The sequence below is a fragment of the Xyrauchen texanus genome, chromosome 44 (assembly GCF_025860055.1).
Source record: "Xyrauchen texanus isolate HMW12.3.18 chromosome 44, RBS_HiC_50CHRs, whole genome shotgun sequence".
Lineage (NCBI taxonomy): Eukaryota > Metazoa > Chordata > Actinopteri > Cypriniformes > Catostomidae > Xyrauchen > Xyrauchen texanus.
The window spans coordinates 15,940,351-15,955,215 of record NC_068319.1 but is presented as its reverse complement, the minus strand read 5'-3'; the positions used below and the strand labels follow the sequence as shown (position 1 = coordinate 15,955,215).

Genomic DNA, 14,865 nt, shown 5'->3' with positions numbered 1-14,865 from the left:
TCTATAGTATCCTGTCTTGTCTATAGTCTGTGGAGAAGCATTCAAGCAAGAATTTAATTGTACCTTGTACACGGTACTGTACATATGATTTTAAGTTTAACATTTATTGTCATATCTAACTGCTGGTGAAAACATATTTAGACTGCTAGTAAAATAATTGTTAACATGCCAAAAAAATAAAAGTTCTATGCGCAGATATTACGATATATGTTAACCATTTCTACTGTAATCCACATTTCCTAAACAGTATTATATAGAAAATATATTATTAAAAAAAATCATTATTTACTCACCATACTGTTGTTCCCAATCCAAACCCGTATGTATCTTAAGAACACAAAATGGAAATATTTTTATGACTATCCCGGTCCATCTTTTCAATACAATGGCAGTGGATAGAGACTCACTTAAAGCTTGAAAAAGGACCCAAAAATATCATAAAAGTAATTGAAATATGCAACTCATGCAGATATTCCAAGTCTTCTGAAGACCTACTCTTTTAGTGATAAAAACCCGAAAGTGTACAGTGAAAATCTTGATGTCCATTACTTGTTCACTGTGGCTTGTGAGTTCACCTGAGAATTAGCATTGTTTTTTTTTAGCACTAAATTGTGAGTTCATCATGAAAGTCATATGGGTTTGGAATTATATGAGGGTGAGTAATTGACAGAATTTTCATTTTTGGGTGAACTATCCCTTTAAGGAGATATGGCATCAATCTTCAAATAGAGAAAAGAACATTTTCACAATTAAAAGGAGGAATAATTTTATATCTTTAGCTGTCGATGAAGATGTGGGACATGAAAACAAACTGTTAGGAGAAAAAAAAACTCTTATAAAACATAAATAAAAACTGTAATACTGACTAAAGACAACATTTGGTTGCTACACAGAGAACAGAATGATAAATGCATCTGAATGATTATTTATATATCTCTGTAGGCAAGCATCTTTATAGAACATTAGAAATCAGAAGCAATATACTTGAAATAGTTGGGTTACTCCTTGTTAAGTAGCCTTGTGCTTTAAACAAATTTGGAATGAAAGAAAAATTAATTTCATTTTTGGCTCCTATTGGTTTGAGCACACAGTAGAGGTGCGCTTCACTTCCTGTGCTGTCGATGTGTGCCATGAGTGCAGCGGTACAGGCTGCAGTACGCATGTTTTGAACAATAGGCTGACAAAAAGTGCTCACTGTGATTGGCTCAGGTATAATGAAATCTTAGTGGTAAATGCTGTCATAGTTAGGACAATACAAGAAGCAAGTGTCATTTACAGGAAACATACACCAAATACAATATGTACACAAATGAGTATTTACAAATGCAAAACATAACAGCAATAACAAAATTTCACATTTGCTCTTGCAGTGGTTGGGTATAGAATGCAAAAGTCATTTAAATCAGTGTTTGTGTTGTTTTACAGTAAAATTACATAAACTTTAGTAAAACAAGATGAACCTATTTGACAGTGACTTTACCGCACTGTCAAATAGATTTTTCTTGTGTGATGCATAAAACTAGCAGTGTTCCTTTGTGTGTTTTTTTATGATTTAAGAATTATTTTAGGAACGGTATATAATACTTTATAAGTGTAATTGATATTTAAAATATTTAATATAACATTAAACAAATATATAAAGATATAATTCTCTGAAGAGTCTTATTATCTTAAAGTTTTTCTTCTCAAGTAAATCTCTTAATAAGCATGTTTAGATATTTTTAAATGGAAAACAAGACAAATATACAGATTTTTTTTTTTTGCAGTTTAGTGATCACTATGGGAAAGGATAGGAACTGATATGATTCTAGTAAATTATTTTATTAGCAAGTTTATAATCGTGGAAATAACGTTTCTGGAAGGGTTAAAAGAACGTGGATAAAATGTTTTGCTAAATATTAATTTTATTTATACACAACTTTAAATTACATGTTGATGTCCAGTAAGAATCTGTGCTTATTGATATGGTTTCTGTTATTTACAAATCAACATTCTTGGTTTAGTAGAGAGGCAGTCCTTTTTGGAACATGAAAATTAGAAGAGTAAAGAAAAGTGCTTTTTGTTCATTCGATTCATCCTCTCTGGTTTAGATGAGGACTTAGCTGATAGGAGTATTTTTGATGAAATTGCTGGAGAGGTTTTGGCTCCCTGTGGCACGTCCTGAGGTGGAGAAGGCCTCGTGCATTACTGCAGATAACGGTACACTTTGAAGCAGTGGTTACCAGAGTCGGCCACCACAACATGGCCATCAGAAGTTAAAGCCAGACCCTGCGGCCCATACAGGGGATCAGCACTTGTGTTGATGTAGGAGAGAAATGAGCCTGAGCAGTCAAACACCTGAGGGGGAAAAAATTACACAATTTTTTTAAGTGATTTGAAGCAGCCAGTTCTTAGTGCTACAGAAAAATGTTCCTTACGCAATGTTGTAAAGATTGTCCTCTAATAACTCCTTACATGTTCTGTAGAGATTGTAAAAAAGAAATGTGAGTTTAGAGAATTCCTTACCTGTATTCTGCTGTTGCCCCAGTCTGCTACGATGATGTTGCCATTAACATCAACAGCTACCCCTGTGGGAGCATTAAACTGGCCATTTCCCTCTCCATGGGAGCCAAATTTAAACAAAAACTCCCCATCCGCACTGTAGACCTGAGAAGATACAAATGGTAACATGATTGCAAAACAAATACATCGTCACTTATTAATATCCATTTCAGTTTAACCTTTATTTTTCCAGTGGGGAATTTCATATACAATATATGCCATAAACATTTACCACAAATTAAAGGTGATGCATGTCTTGATATCTTATGAACTTTCAGTTAAAATAATTTCTCAGATCCCAGTTAAATACGCATAGACAACTATACAGAATTGTTCACACGGTGCATTATTAATATCTTATACCAATTTTGTAGTGCTTTTCTGACACTACAGTGAAAGCGCCTTACATAGTGAACTGGGAAGTCTCCACCACCAGTGTGCAAAGCTGCGGTTACTTAGCCTCTATGGGATGCTTTGCCTTTTGAATGGTTTAGCATTTAGCTTGTGAAATTATTGTCTTCACACCAGAGCAACAAGAAAAAAATCAAGTGCTGAAACTTTGATAAAAATAAGATGCACACACAAACACTGCTGCGTGCGTCTCTCTCTTATCTTCGGATAATCTCTCTCCCACTGATAAGTCAACTCAGCGCCAGGCATGCGTTATCATAGCCCGGGCACACCCTGCTCGTCACAAATGACTTTCTACCATTTAGAGATGTATGAACCAGCAACACAATGCACATGAACAGCTCTGAGATGTTGATACAGTTGATTCTTGGTGCAAGTGCAGCTTTTGAAACTAATCGGAAAAACAGAAAAATGTATCGGCTAATAATTAAAAAATACCAAACATCGTCCAAGGCGCAATATCAGTTGACAGCTAGTGCACATAAGGTTCACACTGAAAATGCAACAAAGATGTACTACTACAAATGATAAAACGGTGTGTGAAATGTTGGACACTAGGCGTAGCAGAGGGCCGGGCTTATCTGGCTGCAACGCTGGTCTAACAAAACAATTGTAATAAATCGTGCATGTGGCAACTAGCAAAACCCTGTGTAAACCGCATCTTACAAACATGAGTGAACACTAGTATCACCCCACACTGTGTGATTATAGACGTTATTTGAGATAGAAGTGTTAAACTAAAGCTAGTGGCAACACATTGTGTGTGTGAAGTCACTTCTGACAGCAAAAAAAAAGAAGAAAAAGTTAGTTTTCCACTTAGAAGAGTACCATTACATTAAAAATTCATACACTACATGGTCGAGTGCACAGTATAAAATGTAAGTGCATCATTTGGTGCAGCATAGTTTTTTTAACCGCAAAAAGGCTTTCAGTTGGAATGGTCCTCAAGTAAGCCAACGGTAGGTTCATTTCCCTGAAAAACTGTAAACATCATGGTGCCAACAAAACACCAGTTTGTTTGAGCAGCAATTATTTTTGTAATTCCATTTGTTGCCACTAGAGGCCCAGATATTACATACGTCATCTTTGACTGTAATAGGATTCAAAATCCAGTTAGTAGTAAATGAATACCTTATAATATCATAATAATCAATGTATATTTTGACAATAATACTGAACATGTATCTATATAAATGAGACACGCTCACCTTAACAGAATGGTTATGGAAGTCTGTCACAACAATTTCATTTTTGTTGTTAACAGCAACAAAGTGTGGACCTGATTGGGAGAAAACAAGAGATCAAGACGACAGATGGAATGCAGAGTTGAGACAATAGAGTAAGGAGAAGGGAAAAGAGATGTCATGTGATCTAGAAGATCCCACAGGTGATCAAGTGTGTATGGGAAGACTTCAACTATCCATTATCACTGGACTGATCGCTGCTGAGTGATTTGGTTTTTAAAGGCTACATTTTGATTTGGACTTAATTCATTTAAATCATATTCTTTTGAATTCAGTTCTGGAGTGACACTTGACAAGTAAAGATCCCATGAAGTTTAATCATTGTACATATAGTGTTTTCTCCCAGATTAATAAGAAAACAAATGTCTACCAATTGAGGTATCCAGAATATTCATTTAGACAATTCACCAGATTTCAGGGATGAGAATTCACTCAATACTTACTGAAAACAGGACCAGATTTACTAAACTTTTGCTCCAGTGCAAACTTTGCAACACTTTTTTCTACAAAGGAATGGGAAAAACACAAACAAGGGTAAGCTGAAACAAATAAATGATAGAGCAGAGGGAGTTTCCACAAAGAAAAGGAGCACAAGCTACTTCAAAAATATTTCAAGTGATGCAGGGATGCAAAACCATCTTTAAAATGCCTTGAGAAATGTAGACGTCGCATTTCAATCCACACATAACTTGGAGACCACATGCAAAAAATAGGGGTTAGTATAAGTATGTTGCCATATTCAAACAGTTTAAATTAGGAGGAAAGTAAAAATTGTTGGATAAACTAAAAAGCATGATTAATGCGAGTGCATCTATCAGTTAAAGTCTCCATGAAATGTCAATCTCCGAAAGAGCATACAGGTTCATACATACTGTATTTGCATAAACTAGTCTTCATTATTTACCATTAAGGCATAAGATGCAACTGAAAATGAAGGCTAAGTAGAAAACGCAGGAATAGAACTGAGGCAAGGGAGATGTCTGTGTTTACATCTCTTTAAACACTGGAACTGAAGCCTGGGTAAATCTGGCCATTTTTGTGTTATGAAACACTCCAATATGTAGACAGCATTGTTTGTTTTCCCAGAATGGTTCCCAGTTGTTGCAAACAGCAATAATTGTTCCCGTGAATCGAAATGCTTTTTCTATCCTGTTTCACACTCTTTGTTCAATGCTGACATTTTAGGCCACAACCAGAGTTCCTGAACTGAATAAACACTTAAAATGAGGTATGGTGAGTATTAGGAGGGGGTAAAAACACACAACATGGGGTGTTTGAGTTGGAAAAGGCTTCATACTTGGTTAAGTGCAAACATTAATGCAGCTGTGCATCACAACCATACACATTTAAAGACCAAACTTTGTTCAAACCAAGACAGGTTATACACCACAATATAAGAGCTGCGTGACATAAATGTCTGATCTATTGACATTTAATGCAATTTCACCTGCAAACTGTCTGTCTGAGTTGCCTCTGGCTCCAAACTTGGTCACTAGTTTGCCATTGGACTGAAAGATGAAAACACAGCAGGCCTTGTTGTCTACTGCAATGATATGACCATTCCTATCCACAGCCACACCCTTAGGTCCCATCAAACGGCCAGCCCCGATCTTATTCTGCATGGGACATGGACAAAAAGAAAAAAGGGAGGGTTATAAGAACACATACACTCACTGACCAATTTATTAAGTACACCTGCTTATTCATTCGATTATCTAATCAGCCAATCATTCATGTAGTAGAAGTGCAAAGCATAAAATCATGCAGATACAGGTCAGGAGCTTTAGTTAATGTTCAAATCAACCAATCAGAATTGGGGAAAATAAAAATTATCTCTGTGATTTCGACCTTGGCATAATATTTGGTGCCAGACAGGCTGGGGTGAGTATTTCTGTAACTGATGATCTCCTGGGATTTTCACATCAGTCTCTGGTTTCAAAAACAAAAAACATCCAGTGAGCGGCAGTTATGTGGACGGAAACACCTTGTTGATGAGAGGTCAACGGAGAATGGCCAGACTGGCTCGAGCTGACTGAAAGTCTACAGTAACTCAGATAACCACTCAATTGTACAATTGTAGTGAGCAGAATAACATCTCAGAATGCAGAACACATTAAACCTTGAGGCGGATGGACTACAACAGCAGAAGACCACGTCAGGCACTTTATTAGGAACATAGTTATTTTTATTTTAAACCATAATATCAGAGTTATTGTTTGAAAATAAGTAATACTTTAGTACACCTCTCCTTTCCCTGTATGTGATAAAGCAGGAGTAAAAGTGTGCAAACTTCGAGGGGCATGATGGTCATTGTAGTTCTAGAGAGTATGAGCCATGCTTATCAGCAATGGCAAAGCACAACAAGTGTTCTTTTTGCCCACCCTGAGATTTTGTTCAGTTTAAAAAAAAAAAAGGCTAAATATTGCTGGTAAATTAATGTAAACTGAACGCTTCAGTGGAATCCAGTTGTACTCATCATTTGCAGTGGTGGATTTTTTTGTGCACTTGAGAAACCGTCATAAATTTTGCCATCAAGACAAATCACAGCAAGAGTTAAGAAATGTGTTCTCATAAAGCAACATTTTGCCAAAAATTGAACATTGAACAGTGATATTTTTAAATGCAGCCTACATGAATCAAAGAGAGTAAACACATTTTCGTGGTATAATACATCACAGTCATAAGCCCGGAGAAGTCTTCCCATTGCCACAGCATGATTATACAGATACATTCACTGTGGAATGATCGCTGACTGTTTGTGCTTCCGAATTGCTTTGTTTTAAAGCTGCCCGTAACTACTACTCTAGAATCATTGCATTCGAACTGCCGTGTTAAAGCATTTAACATTTGGTTGAGTGAAACATGATTGATTCATGTGTAAATACATGGTGCATTTAATTAAAAAAGAAAATTTCCAAACACTTCTAGGCAGAGGGATTAACTGGGATGAGAAAGCTGACTCTGGATCAGCAACTGCAAGCAATGTTCCACATCAAAAATATCAGAATTTTTTAAAAGATACAATTTTTTTGTTCTATAATAAACAAGTGATTTGATTCATGAAACAAAGTTTTGAACAAAATTTTGGTAGCTTTAAAATTGATTCCATTCATGGTGCATCAACATGCGTGTTTGCAGTTCTGTGATCAACCAGTGGCATCTGTACGCACCATGGATCAACAAAAAACAAGCGTGCACGGAGATGACTTAAGTGAAAAATATTGATTCATCAGATTTATTCCTTGAAAATTTTAGGCTGGCATTCCCCACTGAATTTTATCCTGACTTTTGAAAAACATCTTCATTTGACTCCGATATTGTTGATGGGTACAGCACATGATGACATTCATGATGCACATGATGACATATATGATGCAGGTTCAAGTGTTGGACTTTGCTGCTTTAGGTAAGACAGTGGTTATTCTTCATTATTCATATTGGCTGCCATGTTGATGGAAAAACAAATCATGCATATTCCAGTTATTGAGTCTTTTATTATAAATATGATGTGAAGACCTACTGATTGTAGACTTTCTAAATATCGGTTTGTTTAGTGTTGTTTTGACAGGAGTATTGTACAGTAGATAGCATGACCTGTAATGTCTCTACATATCTCTTGTATTTGTATTGAATGCACAGCAGAAGTGTGTGGCGGCGAGAAAAAAAGTAATGTAACGCTTTACTTTCCACAGAATGTAACTTCATTTAGTTACTTTATGGAGTAAAGCAATATTCTAACAAGTTATTTAAAAAGTAACGCTACCAAACACTGGTTGTCACATATAATGGTTTGCAATTTCTGATTTCAAAGTCATTTAAAAAAAAAATTATTGGGAAAAAATGTCTACCCAGTAAATAGCTGGGTTTCCATTAGGGCTGCAACTAACAATTATTCTGATAATCGATTAATCAAACAATTATTTGGCAATTAATCATTAGCTCTTAACCAATTATTCAGCTTGTGTCCCGACTTAAAATGTTGTATTAAAACTTGCTTACTAAAAATAAAAGGACAAAATAACATTTTTAAAATACCTCTAAATGACATTCACTGAATTTAAAGAGGAAAATACATTTTAACTTTAATTGAGTTAAGAAATTCAAGTTGTGCACACATGTATTCAAGGAGTAAAACAAGTATTTTGATACATTTTACTTGGTTACACCACTTTCAAAGTGATTCATTAAATTTGTTGTAGAAAATGCTAGAACGGTTTTTCAAAAAACATTTACGAAACCAACATGGACACAAAGATTTCATTTCTACAAAATCGTCACGTGTTGAAAATAAGAAATCTTTTAAAAATCTACTTTTAAATCACCACGGACAACTGTATCGTGTATAACTGAATATAAACATTACCTTGAATTTTCCATCAGGAGAAAAGATGCTGATCCACCTGTTATCATAATCAGCTACAATAATGTCTCCGTTTGTGTCAACTGCCACTCCTGTTGGCCTCTGCAGTTGACCCGGTGAGCGGCCTCTGACCCCAAAGCGTGCTTTGAACAGGCCATCATTTGTAAACACCTTTATAAAAACAGATGATCAGATTTTACAATCAAGCTTCACAAAGATCTTTCTGTATTGATGCAAGACTAATTACAGTGACGTACTGGTTCATTACTTTAATGTCTGCTAAACTGGTATAGATACAATATTGCCATGCATTGCCAGATGACTAACCTGTATACACTGGTTGTTGCTGTCTGCTACAATGACCCTCCCACTGGTGGAGGCAGAGATGCCTTGTAGATTAGTGAACTCTCCCTTCTCTCTACCCCGAGAGCCTGAGGGGTCAGACAAAGATTTGGAGGAAATCTACTACTTAATACAACTTGCAACAAGACCAGAGAATAATTCCTGTGACATGCTAACAGTAGTTACTTGTTTTGGGACTTTCTGCAATTATTTTTTTCATTGATAGTCAAAGTGGAGAGATAACAGGACATGGAGAGAAGGTAACTGGACGTGACAGGAGCCAGATTTAAACCTGCATTTCCGACATGAGAACCATGGCTCAATATAGTTTTTACACATCTATTTGATAAACAAGAATTTAATATAGAGTAACTTACACTTTAGACACAATCTGGCCAGTTTTTGTTTTCAAATTTTGCTTATTTTTCAATGTATATCAATGTCAAATCAGATTAGAGGACAAAAACTAACTGTTGTATAATAAAAGCTAGGCCATGGCACAGATGAAAGAAGTGTACACTTTCAACTATATTAATCATTTACAAATTGTATACAACATTTTTAAATCTAATCCCATACTGTCAAGACTTGATCTGATTTGTTTGTAATGAGCGTTAGGTTTTTCACAGATTTTTTTATGATTTTTCCATCTTGGCTCTACTTTTACATACCTACTCTGTAAATCAGCTCATCTTCAATAGGATTTTCCTTCTTCTTAGTTGTGCTGTACATGCTGTTGGGTCTCCGCATTGCTTTCTGCCTGATGTGCCCACCTGTCCCGCTGGGTGATTTTACCCTCCTCTTCACATCGTCCGGAGACTGGGGCACATCGGACTGCTTTATCGCCCGTAACCTGAATGGGCTGCCCCTCACGGGTTGTCCGTACAGCATCAGAGAAAACAAAAACTCTCCTTCACTTTTAAGTGTGTACCCTACCTCATAAGTTCCATTTTTATTGTCCACAACTTCTACTTCAGTCACCCGTGCTCCCTCCTGCCCAGTTATCTCCCCTCGGAGCACCGCATTACCAGTTCGCACAAGTTCGCTGTCCTTATCCTTAGTGGTAACAGTTACGGTCACGTGTTGACCCACCAGGGCATGTCTGAGCCCTTCGCCCGTGGCTACACTCATGTGTCCCACAGCACCCGTCGTCAGCAGCACACCAAGGTTTTGAATGGAGCGACGTAGGCCTTCTGTTTCTATCTGGCAGTCCAAGTGAGAGTTCTCATGCGGCCGTTCAGGGAATTCGTGGCAGGCGAGGGTGCCAACACGCTCGCTCATCTGTTTTTGTACCAGTAGGACTTCGGTGGCACTGCCATGGTTCAGGGCTTGCTCGGTGAAACTGCAGCTGCTCTGGATGTGCTCCTTTCCCTGCAGAAGGGAGGATAACTGTGCCTGCAAAACCTGCAGAGAATGCACCAGAAAAGCGAGTGAGATAGATACGTGACAATATGTGAATTTGTCTGGGCTGTCAATAGATTGCACTACTACTATAGATTCGACCCTTTGTTGATTAAATAGTGTTTAATTTGCTTAGGGTTGCTTTAGTTCATTTAGGTGATAAAAAAATTGACTACTTCCATTATATAAATTAGGCTTAAGTGTGGTTCAGTGTTTGACTCACAAAAAAATGATGATTTAGGTGGTATTTCAAGCTTGAATTGCTCATGTATGGTCAGGGTATTATTGAATGTATTAATTCTTTAACATGTTATTTTTTAGTTTAATTAATTAACTGGATTAACATTAAATTGACAGCCTTAGAATTGATCCACTGTGCGATTTCTGACCTTCTGCTTGGTGCTGCAGATGTTCTCCATGTCTGTTATGAGTGCAGCTTTGCGTTGGTGCAGTGCTCTCTCCAGCTCCTCAAATGTCAAATTGATCTCATTGACTGCTTCGCTCTTCCTTTCTATCAGCTGTTTAGAGATCTCATTCACCAGCTCGATGGCCGCTGTTAGCTGGGGCAGCCTGACCAAGGAAAAATAGAACAAATGCAGGTTTGAATATAGGTCCCATGAAGAAGCCTATCTTTAATAAGAATGATTAATGGATAAAAAGTGACTAAGGAAAAAATGAAATGCGGGTCAGCAATCTTATTCAGGTATACACATTTTCACAATGATATTGTGCCATCAAGGATCATTAATGATTAAGTGTGTAATTGCAGCTCCACTAAAGTCATTATGTTATGTATTTAGACTAATCTGAACTTTTTTTGCAGCCACAGAGCAATATGTAATGAGTTATTTCATCAGAGATGAATTGTATATAGCAGCTGACTGTTATGCACTGAGAATTTGTACCTGTTGCGTATGGCATCCAGCTGGATCTTTAGCGCTGCTTTGTGCTGTTCCAGAACATCCCGCAGCGGAACGGTCACATGCTCCCTGTGTTCTCCCTCAGTGCAGTCCAGGCACATGGCCGTCTCACACGACTCGCAGTAAAACTCCATCACCTACAGAGGGCATCAATGAGTAACTTATTCATTCAGCATCCTGATGGATCATCAAAGGCTACTAATGCTACTAATAACAGATTGAACTGAATACACACACATTTTGACTTTGAAGGTACATAAAAGAAAGAATCTGGCAGCTTTTAGTGCATTTCAGAGTAAAGATAAAAAATAATGCAAAGCAACACAGCCTTTGCCAGAGAAAGACTGCCTCAAATGCAGAGAAATCAGGGGCGGTATTGCCATGGTTTTCCTCATTAAAAAGCACAAAATGTTTGAGTTTTAGTCATTTATGACCATATCTATCATCTCTGGCCAAAGCTTTAACAACATTATGATATCCTGAAGCATTTTTGAGATATTTGTTGGAATTGGGGGAGTTAAGTGTAGAAACACAGCAGAGTTTGTCTTTGGGAGAAATGGCAAAAAAAAAAAAAATTTTTTTAAAAATCCAGTAAGAAACCTAATCTCTAGATTCTAAGATTCTAGTTTCATCTGATATGCCATTTTTTATTTTGAGTGAGTAATCATGAAGAGCCACTCTGCTAAACACAATGTACACTAATGTGTACTTCAGTGCATTGTCTCCTTAGAAATCCTACATATATTTACTAGGGATGCACAGATCCGATACCTGGATCAGTATCGGCTCTGATACTGAAGCTTTTAGATGGATTGGTTATCGGTCCGACGAGCGCGATCCAAATCTGATACTGTGTGTTAGTCATGTTCATTACGGTCAAGCTCCGAAAATGACATAAAAGAACCATAAAACACATTTAAAAGCAGTTCATATGACTCATGCATTTTATTCAAAGCCACTTGAAGATGTGTGATAGCTCTGTGAATCACAAAAGTCTGTGTTTAGTAAGTAAATATATCAAATGCACATGCTGTTCCAGCGCATCTGTGAATGGCGCTGCTCAGTTTAAACACGCACACACGGCTATTTTTAGCCTTCACGCAGTGCGCAATATTTGAGCACTACTCAAGAACAGTTCACTTATAATATGCATTTCGAACGGCACCAGAGGTGCATTTTACCAGAATTTGAATGAGTGAATTAATCTACTGTGAACTTGCCTACAAACAAACACATACAGCACTTCCTGGAGAGTTTAGAATGTCAAAATAAAAGCGTGAGGGTTTGAAAAGTGCACGATTGAGATATATTACTATTATAATATATTATTATTTGTTTACAAATGATAATATTTAAGTTGAATAGGTTCCAAAAAATAACTGTGTGAATGAAAAGTGAGCTGATATCTTGCAATTAAATTGAACAAAAAAAAAATCTGAATCCTCTAAAGTCCAGATACATGCTGAAAAATGTTTTCTACTGAAGACTTGAAGACTGGAATTACTGTTAATTTTGCTGCAATTTGTCAATTATCCAGTATACTAGTTAATAATAAAGTGTTTCATAATAAGCTGTACATTTATATTGAAATAATGTGTAGTTTGAGGTTTGTGTTTCTTTACATATTAAAGAGTACTCCCAATTAGTTCCACACAATAATGTAAAGATATTCTAAACTGATTAAGCAAAAAACAACACTACTGGTATCTGATCGGGGACATGGAGATTTCCGATATCGGAAGAGAAAAGTGGTATCGGTGCATCCCTAATATTTACTGTGCATTTTCACAGTGAGAATCATTGGGTTCATCCAAAAATGGACAAATTTTGCTGTCAGAGACTTTATATGGAGTTAAATAAATGTGGTGAATTTTTCAACTGTTTTGAGACCAGTGCAGACAGCCAGCACACTAGAGGTTAATTAATTCACTAAATAGGGAGCAAGTGAGCATCCACTCCTAAAATCTGACCAAAAGTTCAGTTTCCGGCTTTAGATTATGTTTGGCAGACATGGGACAATTGTAATCAGTACATAGATTCAGAATTTATAAATGTAAATTTTTTTATTTTAATATGGTTGACAGTGATTGGATGATGCTGGCCATTACATTAAATCAGAATTAATGATGCAATTTTTTTTATATAATGTCTGTAAAGTCTCAAAAACATGAATAGCCAACTTGTGGCTTTTGTGTATTAGGTGCTACTTACAAATCAAAAAGGGAAATGGAAAATGCACAGTAGACACACTCGGGTCTCAGTAGATTAAATAACCCAAGTTCATGCAAGCCATTGTGAACAATCTTCTCTCATACACTAATTAACGCACAATGTACGTCAAGTTGAGAGAAGAAAAAAAAAAAGATTGCATGAAAGATGACTTCAATTTCGGGTTGTTTCTCTTCAGTACTTAACTTTTGCCTTCAAAGACTTGGAACACAAGTTGCAATGACTACTTTAAGATACTTTTAGGTTGTTTTTAAGCTGTGAGTCACTATTAACCACCACTGAATTTAAAAGATGGGCCGCAATATTCATTAAAACATCTTCTTTCGTGTTCTGCATAAAAACTGAAGCTTTGAAACAACATGAGTGTGATGAAATGACAGAATTTGCATTTTTGGGTTAACTATCCCTTTAATCGTCACTATAATCTAATTAATGCAAATACCACGTTGGCACCCACGGCAAAGAGTTTTTTGATTTTAAGTGTTGCCAATTGTTGTTTTACATGATCATGTGGTAAGAGGATTTTACCTTGCCCTCATGATTGGGGCAGGTGAGCGGTATCCCAGCAGCCGCAACACTGACGGACTCCAGCACACTGCAAGCCTCTGGCTGAGAACATTCTGGATCTCTCTGCAGCACTTCCATGAGGTTTGTAATGAAGAAGTTGTTCTGCAGTGCCGCCACACCTTTCTCCGGCAAGATGGAGGTCTGTCTGCACACCGGGCAGGACAGTGTCAGGGACTGAGGAGGAATATAGTTCTGTAAGCACCTTTGAAGTGAAGAAAGGAGAGATACGATTAAAGAGAAAGGAGGCATAAGCAAAATTGAAAGGGAGAGAAAGAAAGTAGGGATGTTTGTCTAAAACTTATGACTGGAGATAAATCAAGTAGGCTTTAAAGCTGCTGTAAGTGTTTTCTTTTTTCTTCGCTGTGCCACTAGCATGAGTTTGGAGTGAGACTACCTGTTTTCCAAACAATATTACAGGGTGGGAATGTTTTGGAAACTTGATTGGACAGTCATTAATTTTCAATTCCATTTGGTGCAGCTAGTTACGAAGAAATCACTTACAGTAGCCTTAAAAAAAAAATGTACAGGGTTCAATACATGTTCAATTTACAGCATTTGTGGCAACCATAAAAAGTCATTTTGACTTGTAACTCATTCATAAAATAAAAGCAATAATCTGCATTACTGTGATGCATTTACAATGGAAGTGAATGGGGCCAGTCCATAAACATTAAAAAAAAAAAAACACACAGTTTAAAAAGTATAGACCATTTTAAGAATGTAAACAAAAACAAAAGGAATCAGAATGGTCAAAACGTATTTCCAGATCCTTTCAACAAAGTCTCATTTTCAAGGCAAGTCAGTCCACTGAGCTGCCGTCTTTGGAACGCTCTTGGGCAGTTTGGGCAGC

General features: G+C 36.8%; 1 protein-coding gene across 3 annotated transcripts in view; it reads right to left on the bottom strand.

Moving 5' to 3' along the window:
* Nucleotides 1–743: 743 nt before the first annotated feature.
* LOC127636473 (tripartite motif-containing protein 3-like) overlaps nucleotides 744–14,865 on the bottom strand; it is a 37,393-nt gene continuing 23,271 nt past the window's right edge. For 2 of the 3 annotated variants that reach the window (XM_052116944.1, XM_052116946.1), the window contains exons 3-13: nucleotides 13,977–14,217; nucleotides 11,205–11,356; nucleotides 10,689–10,869; nucleotides 9,570–10,302; nucleotides 8,884–8,987; nucleotides 8,560–8,727; nucleotides 5,644–5,812; nucleotides 4,640–4,699; nucleotides 4,161–4,231; nucleotides 2,506–2,646; nucleotides 745–2,337 (exon numbers count right to left, since the gene is read on the bottom strand). In XM_052116944.1, the coding sequence (XP_051972904.1) occupies nucleotides 2,185–2,337; nucleotides 2,506–2,646; nucleotides 4,161–4,231; nucleotides 4,640–4,699; nucleotides 5,644–5,812; nucleotides 8,560–8,727; nucleotides 8,884–8,987; nucleotides 9,570–10,302; nucleotides 10,689–10,869; nucleotides 11,205–11,356; nucleotides 13,977–14,217 (2,173 nt within the window). In that variant the 3' untranslated portion in view covers nucleotides 745–2,184. Of the gene's footprint in view, nucleotides 2,338–2,505; nucleotides 2,647–4,160; nucleotides 4,232–4,639; nucleotides 4,700–5,643; nucleotides 5,813–8,559; nucleotides 8,728–8,883; nucleotides 8,988–9,569; nucleotides 10,303–10,688; nucleotides 10,870–11,204; nucleotides 11,357–13,976; nucleotides 14,218–14,865 lie in introns of all 3 variants that reach the window. The other variant, XM_052116945.1, reaches the window with a different exon arrangement.